This window comes from Pongo pygmaeus, chromosome 16 (assembly GCF_028885625.2).
Source record: "Pongo pygmaeus isolate AG05252 chromosome 16, NHGRI_mPonPyg2-v2.0_pri, whole genome shotgun sequence".
NCBI lineage: Eukaryota > Metazoa > Chordata > Mammalia > Primates > Hominidae > Pongo > Pongo pygmaeus.
In genome coordinates this window covers 80,788,645-80,810,332 of record NC_072389.2, presented here as the reverse complement: position 1 = coordinate 80,810,332, position 21,688 = coordinate 80,788,645, and the positions used below count along the sequence as shown (strand labels likewise).

General features: G+C 57.6%; 1 protein-coding gene across 2 annotated transcripts; it reads right to left on the bottom strand.

Moving 5' to 3' along the window:
• Positions 1-1,168: 1,168 nt before the first annotated feature.
• On the bottom strand, positions 1,169-13,839 carry C16H15orf39 (chromosome 16 C15orf39 homolog). Of its 2 annotated transcripts, XM_054450005.2 has the most exons (4): positions 13,519-13,839; positions 10,609-10,707; positions 3,864-6,695; positions 1,169-1,937 (listed from the first exon to the last, which is right to left on the bottom strand). In XM_054450005.2, exons 3-4 carry the CDS (start codon positions 6,643-6,645, stop codon positions 1,570-1,572), a joined length of 3,150 nt encoding a protein of 1,049 aa, XP_054305980.1. In that variant the 5' UTR covers positions 6,646-6,695; positions 10,609-10,707; positions 13,519-13,839; the 3' UTR covers positions 1,169-1,569. The 2 variants fall into 2 exon arrangements, with proteins under 2 accessions (XP_054305980.1, XP_054305981.1); XM_054450006.2 differs by lacking the exon at positions 13,519-13,839 and having other exon boundaries at positions 10,609-10,793.
• Between the last annotated feature and the right edge of the window lie 7,849 nt (positions 13,840-21,688).

Here is a 21,688-nt window from a genome sequence, read left to right as displayed (position 1 = left end):
GCAAGCCCCAGTGGACTGGCCCCTGGCCCAGGGGGAGTGGGAAGACAGGCCCAGGAAGTCACCTTAGCTGCCCTGAGAACGAGCCTCTGGGGGAACAGAGCCCAACAGGGGCAGGGTCTCTAGAGGGTGGGCCCAGCACACTACCCCCCACCCTCCAAGCTAAGGTCAGTGGAATGCATGGTCACCAGCAACGAGGAGGCTGTAACAGTTCTACCCAGACCATGAAAGACATGTTTGGCTCTGGGAGAGGGGCACGTGCTGGGGTCTAATGACCAGCATTTCTCACCAGGCTACTAGTAGCCCACAGACCAACAACCACCAGGACCCACAGGGTCTCAGGAGAGAGGGCTTTCCCAGAGCAAGTATGTGTGTGAGAGGGGTCCACAGAGCCACAGCCATCTGCATGAGGGTGCAGGAGCACCTTCTGGACTGGGAGCAGGGAGAACAGTCTGTGAGCAAAGGGCTAGGCACACAATGATGGAACATGAAACCCACCATCCCCAAACACACGGACAGGCCCCACTTCCAAAAATGAGCCAGATGCTTTAATGGGCTACCTCCAGGGCCCATCGGCTCATCACAATCCCTTAAGTAAGGCCCAGAGCTTGCCAGCCTTTGCTTCAGCTCAGCACTCCACAGGCAGGTGGCTCACAGCAGGCCTGGCTGATGGGCTCTGGCTTGGGGAGCAGCAGGGTCCTCAGTCCAGATCTTCAGAGACCTTCTAGGAATGAGCTGCCACTCAGCCTACCTGCACCAGTCCCTGAGTCCCAGCAGCTGCTTAGCTTCTAGAAAACATAAGTTTCCTGGGATAATGCCAGGGGTAGGGGAGGCAGTTCAGGGAAGCACTGATGTCAATTCAGGACAAGCCTGGGGCCTCCTGGGGTGGCAGCAGCAGGCCCAGAACAAGGACGCCAGCTCCAGGCTGCATCCCTGCACCAATAGCGGGGATTGGGAGCAGGGAGTGCAGGCTCCCTCAGGGAGCTCCAGGCTGGAGTGGGGCCAACCCAACCCCAAATGCTGGGGGGTGACTCCTGAAAGTGAGAGTCACATCCACTGCCTAAGGTACCACTCTACGACAGCCAAGTCCTAGGACACACAAAGACTTTCTATAGGAAGGTTCTCTGCCTCCAATTCTAGGCCCTGTCTGAGAGAGGAAGCAGAGACCAAATGGTGACAGGGTATGTATCAGGCAGCATCCCCACAACAACCCTGTGAGGTAGGTTGTGTTGTCCCATTTTACACATGGGGAATGAGGGCTCAGCAGAGGTGAAGTTTCTTGCCCAGGTCCTGCAGCAAGAACACGAGCCGGGATTCAAGCCCAGGTCTATCGGGCTCCAAAGCCCATGTGTGTTCTCTAGGCAAGAAATAGGGAGTAGTCCTATCCAATAAAGACCCTCATGTTAAAAGCTCAGGGGCTCTTCAGCCCACCCTGAGTGGGCCCCAGGGTCAGAGATGGAACCCCTCCAGGGGAGCAGCCACGGCCCCAGCATCCATTCGTGGCCCCGGGGCAGCTGGGCAGGCAGAAGGGAAGGGTGGAGAGTGCTATACACACAGCACCGGCAACCAGTGCTACAGGTGATGGCTCTGGCTGTCCAGCAGCTGTGGGTAGGGTGAGGGCCGGTCTGGTCTTGAGGACTTGTGGCCCCAGGTGGGCAGAGCCAGGCCATTAAGCCAGGTGGTCTCCAGCAGACTGCGGAAGCGGGCCTTCAGTGTGGGGCCAGGTGGGCTGGCACTGGCAGCAGCGGTAGGGGAGGCACCACAGGACTCTTCCCCAGCAGCTGCCTCTGCTTTCTCCAGGCCAGGGGTTGGTGGCTTCCTGCCTGGCTTCCTGACCTTGGGGGCCGGTGACTTCCGAGCCAGGGCTAGGCTCTCTGACTCATCTCTGGCCACAGCGGGCTCTGAGGAGGACACAGCTCCAGCCTCAGTGTCAAAGTCACCTGGAAAACGAACACATAGTCAGCCTGCAGACCCCATACCCTCAGGTCCCACCTCCTGGCTTCCAAAGCCATCCAAACAGTGGTTCTGCTCTGCCCCAAGTCAGGCTGGCATCACAACTCTTCCCCACACATGCCTACTGGCCAGACCATCCAAGCAAAAAAGCTGTGCTTCTCCCCAGGTGACACCAGAACTCTATCTGATGAGAGCACCGCTCAGGAGAGGCTGTTTGGGTACAAGGATGAGAGCCAAGGGGCTCAGCAGGTCAGGAACCATTGGCGTGGTCCAATACCCATTGTCCAGATGGAAAACTGAGGCATGGGAACAGAGAACCCTGCCATATATAAGACAGCCATCATGTTTCTGCCATACCAGCCCCAGAGACCAAGCCCAAGCCCAAGGCCAAGCCCAGGTAGGGACTGCCCTAAGAGCCATGCTGGGGGAGCACAGGAACCCACCCACAAGAAAGGAAGGCAGGGATAACTGTCTAGGGGCACACAGAGAAAAACGGCCTCCAAGATGGGAGGAAGTGAGGACAGGGGCAACAAAATTCAGCCAGAGGCCAGAAGCCTGGTCTCAATCACTTCCTTCCCAGGCCCCCCGATTGTTGCAAGCTCCAGTCAGAGCAGCCTCGGACTGTGTGGAGTGCCCAGACTCCACTGCCGATCAGGCAGCCCAGGAGAAACGGACCTGACCCTCTCTGGGCCCCAGACAGCCCAACTGTATGGGGAGAGGACTGAGCTGGGCAGCCCAGCCCTGAGTGATGTGGGACCTTCACTCAGTAACAGATCGCCTGAGTCTGGATTTCCTTTGCATCCCATTAAGGCATCTGCTCCAATTTTGTAAGTATTCAGGGATCAGGAATTCTGGTCAGCCAGCCCCTAAGCTCATCTGCACCTCACTGCCACAGGCCCTTCCCCATCCCAACCAGATAAGGGCCCGGGGCAAGGCTGCCACTATGGGGATGGAACTAGGAACAGTTTCTACAGGGAAGAGGCTGGGCGGTGGAAATGGGAGAGGGTGGAGTTGGAGGCAGCAGGGAGAGAAAAACTAGAGGGGGCCTCAGGCTGTGATGCCAGGTGTACTGACGCAGGAAGGGCAATGACAGAATCCACTTGGTCCCATCACCAGATCCCTAGCTGAAGAAGTGTGATCATACAAACCACACAACACTTCGGCAGCTGTGTGGTCCTCCAGGACATTAAAAGAAAACAAGCTGGAGAACAGCAGGCACAAGACATCATTTAGTAGAGGAAAAGCAAACCACAAAACAATGCGACTTATGGGCACACTTCTGTGTATGTAAGGGTCGGAGAGGACTGCAAAACTACACGTTCAAAAAGGCAAATGTGGCCCTTACCAGGTCTCGAGCATGAGGAGCTTTGTGAAAGGGGGTGCCCTTCACTGACAAGGAAAAGAACTGGGGGTGGGAAGTGAGCTGAGGGGAAGGCTCAGGAGTGTGATTTGGTATGAGTTCAGTGTGGGAGAGAGACCCAGGGGCTGAGGCCCAGCATGCAGTGGGTTATTTAGGGCTAGAGCTCACAAAGGGGAGGCTAGGCTGGAGATCAGGGAAATGATCTCAGCTAGAAAACAGGGCCTAACCAGAGTGCCGAAAACACTGCACCAAAGATGGAGAAGGCACAGGCAGAGGAGGGAATCCAAGAAGGTGCGGCACCAGGGGAGGCCGAGGAGTTTCCATGGGGACAGAGCAGCTGGCATATTCAGAAGCCTACAAAGGAGGCTATAAAGGTGCTCACTGATGTCTGGAGGGTCAAAGTGTGGGGGTACCTACAGCCCACCCTAAAGCCCCCTACCCGGGCAGGAGTCCTTGGAATCACTCAGCCCCAGCTGTGACGCACTCACACAGCACACACACCTGTCACTTGCTCACACAGCTCCGGTGGCCACTGGGGCTGCCCCATGCTCACCCAGCTGGCGGCGTACACAGTCACGCCACTGCAGGCCGAGAAGGTCGGGGTAAATGTCGGGCAGTTGGCGCAGCGCCAGTAACTTCAGCATGCGTGAGGTGCAGCCCGGCAGGGCAAGCTCCCGCAGTGCCCGCTCCTCCGACAGCGTGGTGGGCCGCAGCTCCACACGATGCTCCTGCAGCACATGGTCCACAGAAGCGGGTGGCAGCCGAGGGAAGAGCCGCTCCTTCACTAGGTGGATGGGCACGAAGATGGCACCAGCTCGCACCACATGGGGGAAGGGGCACCGGTGGGTGCGATCGAAGCGCTGCAGCTGGGACAGCAGCTTGGCCAGCAGCCCCTGCACACCCTGGCAGTCCTGCCACGCAGCCTGGCCCCAGGGCCCAGCCGTCTCTAGCCACTCACGAAGCTTCTCTGGAGGAGAGTGGGCCACGGAGCCGGAAATAGCGTCACACAGGGACGCGTGTAGTCCTGTAAAATGCTGCTCCGGGGAGTCCCCTGGGGCTGAAGTAGATGCCGGAGTAGGGCCTGCAACTGGAGCTGGAGCTGGAGCCGGATCCCGGGCCGAAGCTGGAGCCTGAGCTCGAGCCGGAGCAGGGGATGGAGCTGGAGCAGGGGCAGGGGCAGGGGAGGCCACAGCTACGGCTGGAGTGCTGGGCAGTGCCAGGCTGAAGCAGGTCACGGACAAGGGCTGTTGAGCAAGAATCCGCAGTCCAATGGGCCCAGAGGTGGGGATGGGTGCAGGCTGTGTGGGAGCAGGAGCTGAGGTGGGTGTGGACGGGACCACAGCTGCAGGCAAAGGTGCCGGACGGAGGATCTTGAACTTTCGGAACATGAAGGCCACAGAGCTGTGGAAGTTGGTCCTTGGCATGGCATCTGTGGTCACTGGCACCCCAGGCAAGCCTGGTGCTTCTGTGTCTATCTTTTTCAGGCCTGGCAGATCTGACACCATGTTGCCCACATCTGGCACATCCATGGCTGCAGTAGGCTTGGTATGTTCCACAGAACGGGACGCCTTGACAGGAGAGGCCTCTACTGTGGGCTTCCTCACACTCAAATCCAGGGCTACCTCCTCCTTAAGTGAGCCCCTTAGGGGCTTACTCCCTGAGGGGCCCTCCTGGGTGGGCAGGGTTCCCCTGCAGCCTTTGTCCTGACCTTCACTGGTGGCTGGGGCTGAGTCAGGCTCAGCTGCGGCAGAGTCAGGCTCAGTTGTGGCCTCAGGTGCCGGCACATCCAGATAGTCACGGTAGGGGGCCAGGCTGAAGACATTGTCAATGACAGGCATTGGTGGAGAGCTGGGTGGCCTTGCGCCCTCCTTCTGTGGAAGAGACTGGCACTCCTGGGCACAGGGGGGCAGTGCTGGGGGGGTACAGGGAACTGGACTGTCTCGGATGACGATGGGCGGCCCAGAGTGCTCACTGAGCCGGGGCTGGAGCTTCTCTTTCCTGCAGCTGGGCAGCCAGGTCTTCTCTTCGGCTTCCTGTGCAGGCCTCATGGGCTCTGAGCAGGGCTGGCTCGCTGGCAAAGGCTGGCATGCCCTCTGGAAGGCACCGGGCTGTGGCACAGCCCGCACATTGTTCTGGGAAGGTGGTGTCCCTCCAAGCCCAGGGGATGCTCCATAGAGAGAGAGGTCATCCCTGGCATAAGGAAAACTCAGTGTCTGGGGGGCAAAGTCCAATGGGCACCGTGGAGCGAGAGGCGGCTCCAACTTGAGGCCTGGAGAGGGTGCTGGGAGAGGGGTAGAGGGGTAGGGGTAAGCGTCCAGCCCCAGCGGGGGAATGTAAGGTGCCTGGGCTGCCTGCTGCCTCAGGTAGGGGCTGCCCAGCCCACCAGCCTGGTACCCGGTCCCCTTGTGGCCCCCCAGAGGCTGCAGTGGGAGTGCTGGGCTGTAGCTGCCCTGCTTCTCTGGGTGGCGACAGGCTGGAGGGCAAGGCAGGGCCTGTGGAGGGTGGGGTGGTGGGTGGTGGGGTGGTGGGTAGTGGGTGGGCCCGGTGTCCTGACAGGGTGGCCCCAGGGGCTGGGCCAGCTGGGTCCAAGGACTTGAGGGCCCCTCAGACATTGCTTGCTTGGAGTTCCTAGGGTAAGGACCTGTGTACCTGGAGGCCAGGAAGCCTGTGCTGTGGATGGTCTGATATTTCTCCAGGAAGGGATGGCAAGGGGAGAAGCTCCCCGAGGAGTCTTTACTGGACCCCTCAGCTGGCACCCCCCGCAAGAAGGTGCCATCCAGAGTCTGGCCCTTGCTAGGAGCTGGGGCCAGAGAGCAGGGTGGGTCAGCTGAGGGCAACAGGGGCCCAGTTGCCAGAGTCCAGTCAACATCCAGTGGCCTCTTCACTGCTCCTTCCCCCAGGCAAGCTGAGAGCCCATAGCACAGAGGGTTGCGGTAGACAGGTTTGGGCGCTGCCAGTGGTGGGCCTGGGTAGGAGTGAGCCTGGGGACTGAAGGGCAGGAGCTCAACAGGGCTGGAGTCCTGCATCTTCTCAGGGCCTTCTGCTGGCGAGCGGTAGAACAGGCAGTTGGTCAGCAGGTTGTCCGCCTGAAGTGGGGGTCCTGCCATACTGGTAGAGTACAAGGGTGGGTATGGGGTCCAGGACACCAACTGCTCAGACTCGGCCTTGGGAGTACCCACCATGGGGCAGGAGAAGTAGGACCCCTTGTAGGTGCAGGGATCCTGGTTACCAACAGAGTGGGGCAGGCTGTGCTCAGGCCCCGAGTCTGTCTCTAAGCGGGGCAGCTTGCCATACATCACAGGCCCCAGGGTTCTCAGGGGTCGCTTCTCTGCCATTGCTGTGAAGGCTTCGAGCCCTCCTAGGCCCCTGCTACTCAACTTCTGACCTGGGATAGAGGGAGAAAGGCAGAGGCTGTCAGGAAAACAGGCTACAGGCAAAGCAACAGAGGGCTGCTGCTCTCATCAGCTCACTGCTACACCTAAGAACCTGGCGCTTAATTGACGCTCAGTTAAGACTGGGAGTGCATGAGCCACATGACAGAGGTTTCCAATTCGTGTATGTATTTTTTTGAGGCAGGGTCTCACTCTGTTGCCCGGGCTGGAGTGCAATGACATGAACTTGGCTCACCGCAGTCTCAACCTCCTGGGGTCAAGTGATTCTCCCAACTCCCAAGGAGCTGGGACCACAGGCGCCTGCCACCACGCCCGGCTAATTTTAGTATTTTTTGTAGAAACAGGGTCTTACTATGTTGCCCAGGCTGGTCTTGAACTCCTGGACTCATGTGATCCTCCCATCTTGGCCTCCCAAAGTGCTGAGATCACAGGCATGAACCACCTACTGCACCTGACCCCAACTCGTATATTTTAAAAGCTGCAGAACCCTTTGTTTAATGAATTATTCTACACAGAAACCCCACCCACCCCCACTCCAGGAGCCCCTTCTGTTCGATTTTCCTCCATACAACTCCCAAGACCCCCTCCTTCTTGGGATTTCAGAATTTGTAGGGGCACTGGTTCTCAGGGTCACTTGACATGCCCTGCCGCCACCCCCTCATATACAGATGAGGAGACCCATTCATCCCAAAGTCACCAATGAAATAGACACAACGAGAAGCAGGCCTCCTGCCTCCCACCACAGGGTCCTATTCCAAGGTGCCACAGTGATGCCCACTGCAGCCAAAACATGGAATCTGAGTATTGTCTACAAATTCACAGATTTCTTATGACACTCCTCTGACCTGCTGATCTTGTCAAAAATGGCAGAGTCGGGCCTCCAGCCCAGGTCCCTAGGCCCAAAGCCAATGCTGAGATACTGGACTTGGCTCTGGAGAGCAGTCCCCTAGGAGAGGTAACTGGGGACATCAGTCTGTACAAGCCACACCCCTCTCGCCCCACTCCTCCCCCTTCGCAGGAGTCAGGGCAGCCCAGCAGATGGTGCTGCAGCACCAGCAGGAAGGTCCCAGAGCATGAGGAGCCCGGATCCACCCCCAGCCCCCACGCTGCAGATGGCGATTCCTAGGCACATGGCGGGGCGGGGGCAAGACAGCGTCAGGGGCATGTGTGAAAGTCCAGGGAGGTGGCTAGGTGCTGTGGCTCACACCTGTAATCCCAGCACTTTGGGAGGCCGAGGTGGGCGGATCATTTGAGGTCAGGAGTTCAAGACCAACCTGACCAACATGGTGAAATGCTGTCTCTACTAAAAATACAAAAAAATTAGCCAGGCATGGTTGTGCATGCCTGTAATCCCAGCTACGCAGAAGGCTGAGGCAGGAGAATTGCGTGAACTCAGGAGGCAGAGGTTGCAGTGAGCCAAGATTGTGCTACTGCACTTCCAGCCTGGGCAACAGAGCAAGACTCCACCTCAAAAAAAAAGAAAAAAGAAAAGAAAAAAGCCCAGGGAGGCAAGCCCCAGGGGCCAGAGTGCTACTTAGTTAGCCACTACTCCCATTGTATTGATGGAAAAACTATGTGCTGAAAAAAGACAAAGCTCTAAAACAAGACCAAGGAAGGATGGGGACTGAGGCCCCTCGGGGCAGCAGGCACCCAGTAACCCGTGAGAGGCTCATCTGAAGCCCGTCTGCTGGGGCCACACTGACCTACCTCTACCTCCCGCAGCCAGCACCCTGCTCCTGGAAACTCTCAGTAGCTTAGAAAGGACCACCTAGCTCAATCTTGCTATGATGAGGGCAAAGTGTCACAGGTTTCAGTCACTGGCAAGCAAGGACCAGCCCTCTCCTTGCCTCTTCTGGTTGGAGCCAATGACAGCCACAGGCTGAGTTAGACAGGCACATTTTGGGGCTAGGAAAGGCAAGGCTAGTGTGGGGGCCAATGCCCACTTCCACCAAGGCAGACTCAGAAAGCAAGCTGGTTCATCTCCTGGACAGAACCCCACACCTCAGGCCAGCCTAGAGAAGACATGGAGGGGCCATTAGGACACAGGTGACAGTCCCAACAGCAGTGTCCTATGATAGAAACCTGCTTTCGAGGGGTGAAGGCCCCCATCTCACTCCGCAGCAACGCTGTGAGAAGGAACTGTAGGGTTATGAAGTGTGGATCCTCTCCACCCCCACCCTTGGGACACTCTGGGTTAAGTACCGACTTTGGTCTCACCTCGCCTACATGCTCCTTGGGGTCCGCTGGGTCCCCACCCCCACCCCAGGAGTCCCTCTCTCCTGGGTCTCAGCCCATGGAATACCCTTTGCTCTGGAGACTTCTCGAGGCCCCTATCTGGGACCCAGCCAATAGACGAGACCACCTGGGACCCTCAGGAATCTTTGTGGGAGGGGTGGCGGCTTCAGGGAGCCAACAGAGAACTCTCAGGGGTGTGGGAATGACCTGATCTCCTGCCAGTTAGGAGGTGGAAAGCCCAGGATACACTCCCTCAAGGGAGACTCCTCCTCCACTCAAGACAGTTGCCAAAATGTAGGTGCCTCCTTCCCTGACCCATACTGAGGCAAGTAAGCTCTCGGACAGGGCAGGTGCTCAGGAAGCAGGCTCAGGTCATCCTTGAGAGGCAGCTCTGTTGATCCTCTGCCAAGCTCCAACGTCACTCAGCCAGCACCCAGGCCAGGGTCCCGGAGAAGAGCCCACCACCGCAGCACCGCCCCTGCCTTACGCAGTGGGAAAGGAAAACAGCTCTCGGTTCCCACTTTCACCTTCTAGGGGCCTCGGGATGGCCGATGGCAAAGACCAGGAAAAAGAGTGCGATTCCTGCCCAATTGTGGCCAGCATCTGGATTCTCCTGGAGGGCTGGATTGGGCCTCGCCGAGTGTTCTCCCATCTCCCACCTTCCCTACCTGAGGCTCTGGGCTCTCCAGACGCTACAACCCAACCTGGGGCAGCCCAAAGTCTCCAGTGGAGGGGAAAGCGAACGGGATCGGTCTCTATCCCCTTTCCCCTACCCGCCCTGAGCATAACTCTGGTGCCTAGGGCCCACAGCCGACTTTGCTTTGAGGCTGCCGCCGCACCCGACCTGGCGGGCTTCCGGGTGTCCCCAAGCCCCTCCCGGCGGCGCCGAGACGCACGTGCATCCAGCAGGCTGACACACAGGCCGCCGCCACGCATGCAAACCCGTGCCTGCACGTACGTGCATGGCCCACATCTGCACACACGCCATTCCAGAACTGCGCTCTCCCCTCGCTCGGGCCCCGGGCACACGTGTGCACGCAGGCAGGCCCGCGCACCCAGCCCTACACCGACGCCCGCAGACCGGCGGGAGGTCCCGGAACAGGGGCGGCCCGGCCGCAGGGTCTGGGCAGCCTCCGCCTCAGGGCGATCCCGCCAGCCTGGGCTGAGGCCAGAGGGGTGAGTCAAGCGGTTGCGAGAAAACCGCAGGGCCGTCCCATCCCAGCAGGGCGCGTCCAGGGCCCCGCGGCGCCTCAGCGCCCGGCGCCCCCAGGCCCAGCCCTCCAAGTGCCCCCTTGTCCCCATACCTCCCCCTCAACGCCCTCCCCCAGCAATCCACGTGACAGGGCCCTGCGGGAGGCCCGAGGGCTCGGCCTGAGTTCCTTTTCGCCAGATTAGGCGCCTGTTCTCCGCCGGAGACCCAGAGAGTTACCAGGCCCCGGGAGCCTCGAAGTCCGGGGAAAGTCGGAGCAGCAGCGCCACCCCTGCCCGGCAGCCCGTTCGCGGGGGGCCGGCGGCAGCCAGAAGCCGCAGCCCCTCGGCCCAGGCGCGGCGCCCTCCGTCCCCGGGCCGGCCGGTAGGGGCGCCCTGGGGCAGCGCCACCCGCCCCTTCCCCACGCGCCGCCCGCAAACTCGGCCCAAGTTTCCGCGCCAGCCAAGCGGGCGAGCTCCTACCTGCAGAGCGCCAGGACTCCCGCCGCCGCTACCCCAGGCCGCCTCCACGTCCGCATCCTCCAGCGTCTCTCAGGCCGCGGGTCCTGGTCCGACCGGGCCCTGCGCGGGAAGTCGCAGTGAGCACCAAGCCCGGAGCAACCCTCCTCGCTGCCGTTCGCGCCGCCGCCGGGCGCCGTCTGCGGTCCCGGGCGGGGCGGGCTGGGGGCGGGGAGGGGGCGGGGCGGCTCGCCTGGTTGGGGCAGAGCCCGGCCCCGCCTCTGGGAGCCTGCGCTCCTGTGGGCAGCGGGTGCGGAGGGCCCGCGTGGGGCCAGCTCGCCAGGAGCTGGCCGCGGGCGCTGTGCACCGCCCGTAACCGCCACGCTCCACGAACCAGTGCCCGGCGGGCCCGTCACGCGCCCTCAGTCGCTCCCTTAGATCGTTCATTCACTGCCACTTGCTGCGATGTGACCTTGTGCCTGCCACTTGACCTCGCTGAGCTTCAGTTTCCTTATTTGCAAAAGTGGAATTCTGTCTTCCTCATAGCGGTGGCGGTGTAAGCTTGGAAAAGGGTGTTTGCAAATATCTGGCACACAGTAAATGCTGGCATTCCCCTGTCCAGCACTAGTGTATTAGGGGGCTGGAGAAGGGTTCATTGATCTGTCTCCTCATTTCGGTGTAGTCAATGAGGGCAATTTCCAGACTCCTGCTAGGTAGGGCAGGGCAACTGTCTGAGGAAGCGGCGATCTCCCCATCCCTGGAAGGGCCGGGAATGAGGGTGCTGGGGGATTTGCAAAGTAGCCTGGGTGAGGCTCCCTCCATGAGGCAGACCAGCGCGCAGCCTGTGAGGCGGGTGGAGTGAAGCACGCCCAGCCAGGAATGGTGTGTTGCAAAGAGAGGCTGGAGTGGGGGAAGGGGTGCCTTTCCCTGGGCCATCTGACTGTGGATGAGAGCCCCTCAGTGCTGCTACTTTATCCGAAGGAATCTGGTCCCTCGAAGCTCCTGGGCTGCCCGAGGACTGGGAACACGTGTGTGTAGTGGGGGAGGGGAGGGCAGGTGGACATGCCAAAGGTCAGAGTCAGTTCAGGAAGCAAAACTATCCCCTCAGATCCCAAAGGTAAGTTCTGCCTGAGTCAGAGCAGAGCAGAGCAGGCCTGAGGCTGCAGGTTCCAAGAATCACCAAGTAGCTGGAGCAGCTGGAGCTGAGGAGGAGTGGCTGGGTGCTGCAGGTAGGAAGAGGAAGTGAAGTCACCTGGGGAGCGGGGGCGGGGGGTGGGGGGAGAGTGTCACTTCATTTAGAGCTGGAAGGACCTTAGAAATAGAGTCTGGAACCATATAGAGAGGAGACACTCAGAGAGGGTTGGGGCTTTCCCCAGGTCACACACCAGGCTGGGACAAAATCCCAGATCTCCTGGCTCCCAGCCTGAGGCTCTTCCTGCAGCCACACCTTAGCGTCAGCAAAACACATCTGTGTTCGGACAGCTAGGGGTCACACCAAACATCATACCCTTAACCCCAGCCTGCAGCCCCGCGGGTCACAGGCTATTCACTGCTCTTGCCCCTTACCAACTCTGCTCGCCCCTCCTCCTCCAGCACCGCGCCAGCGACCCTGTCCCTGCCCTGCTAGTGGGGTGGAAGGAGGGCTGTGTTCTTAGCCCTTGGGGTCTGGGACGCTCAGGTTGTGTGCTCAGATGTGCCCAGTGGTCTCTCCAATTTCCCTGAGTTGGAATGGGACCCAACCAGGCCAGGATAAGCAGCCATCTGAGACAATAGGGGCTAGTTAAGATTTGCAGCACTGCTGAGCCTTGTGTTAATTCAGGGACACCTCACACAGACAGCAGCCCCACTCAACCATATGTCTATTCCTTTTTGGCATCACTTAAACACCCTGGACTGCCAAAGAAAGGAGGCAACACTGGGGGACTTGGGAGCTACTTTGTAACTTTCTGAGCCTCAAATTTCCTCATTGCAAAAGGGGAGCAGTGAGAGACCTGCCTTAGCAACTGCGATGTCGGCCAACATCAGTGTGGGAAATTGCTTGTAAACTCTAGGAAGCTCATAGAGTGTCCCCAGACTATGAGCTCTTGAAGGCTCTGACCTTGCCATTTTCCTCCCTATACCAATGGTCGTGTGTGGAGCCTATAGAGAATTAAGGCAATCAATACAAGATAACTGCCTTGGGGAGCGCCACATGTTTTCATCAGGACTGTGGTCTTGCAGAGATGTGATATTCTAATCAGAAGGAATAGTGTGAATAAAAGCTGAGAAGGGAACAGTCTGTCCTCATATGGCCTTCCTGGGTGGAGTTAACACAGAAAAAGAAAGTAGTGTAAAAAGGAGGTTTCTTCTCACCCCACCCCACCCCCACCACTACCAGGTCTGCCCAGGTTCCACATGCAACACACACACTCCTCTTCCACCCCACCCCAGACACTGGTTACTTCTCCTGGCTCCCTGGGAATGCAAGGTAAAAGGTCAGATCCTGAGCCTTGGCTCATTATGTTATGATTATTAATAACAATGGTGCTCCCTCTAATGAGGCCACACCTGCTATTTACAAATCTCCTTCCTTGGAGGAGCTCCCTTACCCCAGAGGAGTGTGAGGTGGAGCTGGCAGCTACTCTACAGGCAGAGAAACAGAGAAGTGTGGCACCTTTCCCTAAGACACACAGCAATGCCCCCTTCCATCCTTGCAGACCCAGCTATAGACACTGCCTCCCCCAGAGAGGCCCCTCAGACTGCTTTTGCTGCCCTGTCTGCCCTCTACTTCCTCATTGCTCCCTCTCCCCTCCCAGAAGAGGAATATCTCAGTGTCAGTGGTTGGGCATGGAGCTCCTACATCTATCTATGAGATAATTGATATCTCATTTAATTCTTACAACCATGTGAAGCAGGAGTTTGAAAAACAAGCACGCTGAGGTTTGATCTACTGACCTGTGTGGTTTAGGCAAGCCCCTTAGCTCTCAGCTCACTCATCGTTACAGGGACATGACTTGCTACAGGGCCCCAGTGACTTCATAGCTTGATTTGTAGTAAGCTTTCAACCAGTGGTGATGTTGCAGGAGAATAGGGTCTGGAGGCAGGGAACCTAAGGCCAACTGGTGCTGGATATTAGAGACTACTCTTCAACCCCTTCTTTTTCTAGGTGGCAGTTGCTGCATGGTAGTTGCAATCCCTCCTTTTGCTGTATGGCAGTTGCTGAGTGGCAGCTGGAAAGTGAAAGTGCCTCTGATTGGTCCCCTTACACAACCCATCAGACTGGTCGTAGGCCTACTCTTCAACCAATCAGACTGGTTGCGGGCCACTAGAGTGAACCAATGGGAAACCTCTAGAGGGTATATAAACCCCAGAAAATTCTGTAACCAGTGCTCCTGAGACTCTTGCTGGAGGTTTTGCGGCCTTGCTTGTGCCTTTTGTCCAATTCTTTGTTCAAAACACCAAGAACCTGGGCAACTACCCTCAACCACAGTAACAGTAGCTCTAGAGGAGGAGGGGAAGGCCACTTGTCCACATAGCCAAGAAATGGAGAGCTAGGATTGTCCTTGGAGGACTGTGTGACTCCAGTGCCTTCTGAGGGAGGGCTCAGACACAATTGTTGTTCAGGAACCTGCTGCCACTAAAGCAAGCAGAGCCTGAAGCTGGGCTGTGTCGATGGCCATCAGCATGGACTCAGAGCGTAGTAGGGATCTGGGTTGGATAGGACCTGGGCAGGAGGACAGGGCCATGAGGTCTGATTGGGGTGAGGTGAGCCACTTTCCAAAGGTGTACTGGGAAATCAGGGCATCCTTCTGCAGGGGAGGCTGGGGGTGGGGGCAGCCTGCTGCTTTGCCACAGTGAGCAGGGAGTGGGAGCCTCTCAAACTCCAAAGGAGCCCCCCAACTACCTCCAGAGAAAATCAGAGTTGCTCAGAGGGGAAGCCCTAAGACTGAGAAGTGGGGCAGGCTTTCACTGGGCCCCTCTGGAAGACTGCATCTGCTGGCCTGTTGGCTAGAAAAACAACAACAACAACAACAACAAACCATGCACAATAATTTAGGGACCCTGGCCAGGTGCGGTGGCTCACGCCTTTAATCCCAGCACTTGGGGAGGCTGAGGCAGACAGATCACTTAAGGTCAGGAGTTTGAGATCAGCCTGGCCAACATGGGGAAACCCCATGTCTACTAAAAAACAAAAATCAGCCAGCGTGGTGCACAAGCCTGTAATCCTAGCTACTCGGGAGGCAGAGGCACTTGAACCCGGGAGGCAGAGGTTGCAGTGAGCTGAGATGGTGCCTCTGCACTCTAGCCTGGGCAACAGAGTGAGACTGTATCTCAAAAAAAAAAAAAAAAAAAGATTTAGGGACTCCTGCAGAGGAGGGGAACATTCTTTAATTAACAGCTAGGGTGGGCTGATTTTCCTTCTCTCCTTCCCATCCTTCCTTCTGTCACATATTGAGGATCTCCAGGTTTTATGCTGGCATTGAGGGTACAGCAGTAAATGGGTCCCAGTGCTGTCTCCCAGACTTCAAACAGACCATTGCCCTTCAGTGAGATGGGTGCTTGTGTGGAGGTGGGTCTGCTACAGTGGGAGAGAGGCCTCAGGAACAGGACTGCTGGGCCTTGGACTCGGGGAGAGTGGGACTGTGATGTCTCACTCTGGCTGTGCCAAAGCCCAGCCATTGGAGGCCTGGTGCTGGAGGCAGCAGGAAATATTCCCTGCCTGCCTCCACAGAGAGCTTTCTAATGCCTGTGTCTAACCGGTCACTCCTAGCTTGGAGTCTCCTGTGGTTCCTCGGTGCCCTCAGGTTCCAGTTCCCCACTCTGGCTTTGGCATGTCTCCTGATTGTCCCGATTGTCTCCCCAGCCAGCCAAGGTTCCTTTCAGGTCACACCTCCACGCTTTGGAATATGCTCTCCGTCTGCCTTGGCTGCTTGTCTGGCTTTCCTTGCTTATTCCTGTTGGCCTTTCAGACTCAGCTCAGAGGCTGGGCACGGTAGCTCATGCCTGAAATCCTCCCACACTTTGGAAGGCAGAGGCTGGAGGATCACTTGAGCCCAGGAGTTCAAGACTGGCCTGGGCAACAGAGCAGGACAAATAAAAAAATTTTCCAGGCATGGTGGCACACGCCTGTGGTCCCAGCTACTCAGGAGGCTGAGGTGGGAGGATCACTTGAGCCCAGGAGGTTCAGGCTGCACTAAGCTGTGATCAGGCCACTGCACTTCAGGCTGGGCAACAAACCAAGACCCTACACAGCCCCCGTCAAAAAAAAAAAATCAGCTTGGGACTCCTCCTCCAGGAAGCCTTCCCTGAGCTCCAGGCTGGGTTTGGTCATCTTTTCTGAGGTCCCAGAGCATTTTGAACTCACCTCCATTTTAGCCTCAGCTCCCTGTGCTGAAATTGCCTGGCTATAAGCCTGGCTTCTCTTTTATACTGGGGAGGGACCTCCTCCAGGGTGGGGCCTGGGTCTGCCCTTGGGCTGGGACTCTAGTGCCCACCACAGGGCTGAGTCAGGCTGTAGTTATGGAGTGAAGGTTTAATGGTGAAGGAGGGCTATGCACATCTGAAAGGGAAGAAAGGCAGAAAAACCTACCCAGGCCCAGAGATGAGAGCCTGAAGGAACCTCTGCTGCCCAAAGCTCCCCTAAAGCCCCTGGACTCCCCTTCTCAGCCTCTCAAGACCCATGACACCAGCAGTAGCCTGTTTCTAGCCCCTATTTCAACATGGGGCAGATGAGACGCAGAGAGGGCCAGCTACCAGCCTGGGGTCTCAGGCAGGCAGCTCCAGAACCCAGGTCTCCTGAAGGCCTGTCCAGTCCATACACCAGGCCTCCTCCTGGTTCTGCCACTGCCTCTCCATCCCCTCCTCCCCTCTCAGACCTAGGATGGAAAAACACCTGGCCAAGCTCCACCTGCCTGCCTCATGCTGCCTGCAGCCCCCTCCTTGGAGGCCATCAGCCTGGGTTAGGGGTGTGAGGAGAAGAGGAGGGGGACCCCTGCAAAGAGGGGAGGGGCTGATGCATTTCCCCCTGTGCTGCAGGAGCTGCTCCCCTACCCAGAGCCTGGACTCCTGCCAGCCACCCTCATCACCTCGTCTCCCCATCCAGGGCCTCTTCCTGGGGATCCCCTCCCCCAGCCTCGGCGCCCTGGGCAGAGCCATCACAGCTGTTTCCAGGGTGGTGGTTGGGGCCTGGGCCTGGGCGGGCCCTACCCACAGCCCTGACTCCAGCCCAGTGCCCACCCCTCGCTTTGGTCAAGCCTTGGCCTTCATCAGGAATCACCTTCCCCCAGATCCCCAGTTCAAAGGTTTTGGGGGGCCACCAACCCAGCTCCTCCTTGCCCCACCATGCCCCCTCCCCCAGTGCTGGGGCACCCTCCCCTCCTACCGTGGGCAGGCCAGGTGGACTATCGTGGAAGCCTTTCTAAGGCTGGCTGGGGCGGCTGGGTCTGGCCAGGTGGTTGGCTGCTGCCCCCTCATTAGCGGCCCGCTGGGGTTTCCGTCACTTAGGGCTGGTTACCAGGCAACCGCGTCCAAGGAGGGCTTGGCTCTGGCTCAGGGCTGGCACAGTGGCGCTGCTGCTGAGGAGGGAGGTGAGCAGCCAAGCAGGGTGGGAGACTGAGGTCACGGTCAGGAGGCCTCCTCCTCCCCAGAGTAGGGGGGCAGTGCTTCAGAAACTCCCTGTTATCATGTTACCTTAGACTCACATCCTGGCCCCAGAAAAGGGGTTTTGGGTCCTCAACACAAACAGCCATACTCAGAGCCCTCAGGTTTCCTGGAGGTTGAGGGGAAGCTGAGTGGGAGCAGAGAAGCGCACCCTTCTCCCTTTTGCATCTGGGGGTGTGGCCCTGTGGCCTTCTTGCCCTGAGTAGGGGTGGGAGGGGCACAAGGAGTCGGATTTTCTGGTGTGCAGGGCTTAGGCTTTGGATCTAAATCCTGCCCTAAACAAAAACAAATAAACAGAAAGAAAGCTAAAAATAATAATGATAATAAACAATAAATCCTGCCCTGCCTCTCGTGGTTGTGCTTTCTTGGACATGTTTTTTTTTGTTTTTTTGTTTTGTTTTTTGAGATGGAGTCTGGCTCTGTTGCTCAGGCTGGAGTGCAATGGTGCGATCTCAGCTCACTGCAACCTCCACCTCCTGGGCTCAAGTGATCCTCCCACCTCAGCCTCCCAAGTAGCTGGAACTACAGGTATATATCACCACGCCCACCTAATTTTCCTATTTTTTTGTAGAGATGCGGTTTTGCCGTGTTGATCAGGCCAGTCTCAAATTCCTGGCCTCAAGCAAACCTCCTTACTTGGCCTCCCAAAGTGCTAGGATTACAGGCATGAGCCACCGTGCCAGCTGTGGACATGTTGATTGCTTCTGTGAACTTTGACCACCTCCTCTGAAAAATGGGATGGTAACCCATCTCTTAAGATGGCTTGCAGGGCATGAATGCTCAGTGCAGTGCCTGGCACATACCCATCCATTCCCTCCCTCCACACCCCAAGCTTCCCACATTGCAGGGGGCGGGATTACAGATGCTGACCGCCCACACATGGGCCACCCACCATTGCCAAGTGACCCAGGAATGTGCCATCTTTATGTCCAAGAATAGTTCTGGGCCCTATGTGGTACCTTGTTCCCCTCATCCCTGCTGACTTGTTTTTTTAATTTAACAAACACTCCTAGTCTTTACTATGTACCGGGCACTGTTTAAAATGCTTCACAAATATTAGCTCATTTAATGTATTTAATCTATTTAATGGATGAAGTCACTTAGTCCATTTATTTTGTAATCTATTTACTGGACTAAATGAGGTGATGCTGAGGTGGATGCAGAGAGCTGTGTGGGAGGGAAGCCTGGCCACATCTCTCTCCTCTGCCTGGGCAGCTTCTGCTGTGCAGCTGGGTTGAACGCCAGTCCTGCCTCCTGCCTCCTGCCACAAGGCCAGCCTGGGATGGTAGAGCTATGGGCAGGTCAGAGTTTCAGGAAGAGCAGTGATGGCTAATTAAAACTTCAGCTCAGGGAGGCCCCCTTGGGGCAGGGATTGCCTCAGTCAGCTTCCCTGGGGGAGTGGCCTAATTGGACCCCCTGGGCCTTAGGAGTGATGCAAACTCACCAGGCAGATGATGGCAGGCAGGGAGGGAGGGGAAAGGGGGAAGGAAACAGGCTGGCCAAAAAACAACAACCCCCTTCCCATTGTGAGAGATGGTGACTTTGGAGTCCCCAGACTGTCACATAGGAACTGTGTGACTTTGAATCAGTTGCTTGGCCTCTCTGAGCCTCAGTTTCCTCATTGAGAAGTGGGATAGGAAAACTTCCAGCCCTGGAGGGTTGCTATGAGGAGACCTGTGCAGAAAGTACATAGCACCATGCCTGGCTCAGAAATAGGCACTCATACAATTGGAGCAATTGTCACAGTTACTGCCACGGTCCTCTCTTATCTATGATTTCATTCAGTTCTCAGAGCATTCTGGGAGAGAGGAGGACAAGCCTTCAGAGCAGGTAGGGGGTTAGCCTCCCAGCTTTCATAACCAACAGTCTGGGTCCTGGGCCACGTCTGGAGTATGGAGGGGCAGGGGCAGGGGATGCTGCAGACGATCAGGCAGAAGGTCACTGCACAGCCTGCGATGCAGATGGACCCGGAGCCTGCCTGTGGAGTGGAGAGGACTTGACTAGGCAGAAAGCAGCCCAGGGGGGCAGAGCTGGAGGCAGCCAGACAGAGGTCTGAAGACCAGAGAAAGTGCAGAGTGTGCCAGAAGCCCTGGGGAGCCAATGGGGCTAGAGATGGGTGAGTGACAGCCACATGCTACCCTGCTGAGAGGTGGGGTCTAGCCCAATGTGGCCAAAGTCTTCCCTGGGTCCAGGGTGCTGAGAATGACTTGTGCCAGAAGGGTGGGCTGTGAAAAAGGGAGTCTCGGGGAGGGGAGAGGGTGCTAGCCTTTTCCTTTCTGGATGCAGCAAGGTAGACTCCCTAGCTCCCCTGCCCTCATTCCAGGGAGCAGACAGTGTCATCTCCAATTTGTGAGGCCTCTAGAGTCACTGGCCCCTTACCAGCTATTCACAGAGGGGCAGGAGCAGGCCAAGGTCCAAAAGAGCCAGGCGTGGGGTGAGCCCCAGAACCCTCCAAGGTGACCCGGCTCAGTGGCATCACTCTGTTCTCACAGGCCATCTCCAAGACCACCCAGTGCCACATCTGCTGGCTTCAGCAGGCCTGGAATCCTCAGGACAGGCTGTGGGCCTCCCTCTGGCTCGGGTCACTCTGCCCCCAAGTTCTTGATGAACCCCTCCCAACAAGCAGTGGCTTCAGAACACCGATCTTTTCCCAGAGAGAAACCCAGGGCCAGGAGAGATATGGAGGAGACCAGAACGCATTTCAAAGAGCTGATCATTGCTAATAAATCAACAATTCCTGAACAAACACAGCCCACCCTGCACCAGCTCTGGGCTCCCTCAACCTCCCTCCAGACCCTATTCCGCAGCCCCCTCTGTTCCAGCAGTCCCCACCTCCTGTCAACCAGGCCATCTGTAGCTCAGGCTCCAATTAGTACAGTAATTAGCACCTCACTGGGCCTGTCTGCCTGCGAACACCTCCCCTGGGGAGGGTTTCAGGAGGTCTCCATGACCTCAGGGCCCAGAGCTCGGGCAAGTCCAGGCTGGCAAGGCCCCAGGTGGCCTCCCTGCACCCCAGCATAGGGTAGGGGAACCAAAGAATCCCCCAGGGAATTGGGTAAGGGGCAGGGAGAAGAGGGTCCACACCCAGAACAAGGCTTCTCCGGCAGTTCCAGGGGCCCCGTGTCAGCTCCACACACACCTTCCTCAGCCATCTCTGTCTAGTCAGTGTGCCCTGGCTGGCTGGGGAAGCCAGGAGGATGCCAAAATCCAGTTGAGGTCAGGTCAGTAAGGGAAAGTCTCCATGGGTGGCTTTGGCACAGCCAGGGATTTAGAAAGAAGCTTGGCTTATCCCTTCAGGCCTCCATCCGGGGCCTCCTGGCTCTCTCCGGCATCACCCCCTGATGACCCCTCAGTCCCTGGCATCCATCTTTCACCTGACAGTCCCTCAGCTCTTGAAGAGAGTAGAATGCCCCCCAGCCCAGCCCATGGTCAGGCTGCAAGTGGCTGGATTATGGGCTCTGGCTGGAAAGGCTGCCAGAGCTGAGAGCAGGGGGTAGGGGACAGCCTGCGTGGTGGGGTCAGAGATAGCCTCCAGCCAAGAAAGGAAAGGAGAGGTGAGATGCTGCCAGGGAACGTGTGGGCACCTTGTCACAGTGGAGTGGCTCAGGGGTAAGCTTCCTCTTGCTGAGCTCAGATTCCCCATCTTTAACATTGGAACAAGAATGGTCACAGCTCCCAGTTTCCGGAGATGATGGCAAGAGGTGGGTAGTGTGGTGAGCAACGGAGCAACGTGGTGGGAAGCCAGCAGCGGTGGCACAGGGCAGAAGGTGAGCATTCCAGGGAAGCCCCCTGTTGTCTCCCTCCCTGACACAGAGCAGCACTGGCCAGGGAGAGGGGTCTTGATGGGGGGTGGGAGTCCACAGTGTATATAGCTCAGGCTTGGTGAAGGGAACACAGGTCAGGCCCAGGGAAGCAGTGTGAACAGCGCAGGTGAGAGGTGCAGGTTACTCAGACAGGCGGGAAGTCAGCTTTGACCTCAGCCCCTAAACTGAGAGGCGTCCTTGGGCTGACCCTGAGCCAAGGCCAGTCATGAGATTAGAACCCCAGCAGCAAGAGCCAGGCAAATGCCCTGCAGCTGTGGAGGAGGCTTGGCTGCAGCAGCGCTTGACCCCAGAATGGGCCTCCAGCTCCTTCCAGAAAAGTCCCACTGCTGGGAAACCGCTGCATCACTTTCCTGGTGCTGACACCCCTTGTTAGTGTCTCCTTGCTTGGATTAGTATTGCCTTCTTAGGGATACTCTGGTGACAAAACCAGCACCAGCCACCTAATCCGGGCCCAGATCCCAACTTGCCACTCTTGGCTGTGGCACTTGAAGCTTCTTAACCTCTCTGAGCTCCAGGGTCTTTGACTGTGGGATGATGAATTGTGCCCCCAGGTTTGTGGTGGGGTCAGGTGCCCAGTGGTCTAATGCCACTGGATCAGGCCCAGGAGGCAGTGAGCCTCAGTGAACCCGTGTTCCTCCTTC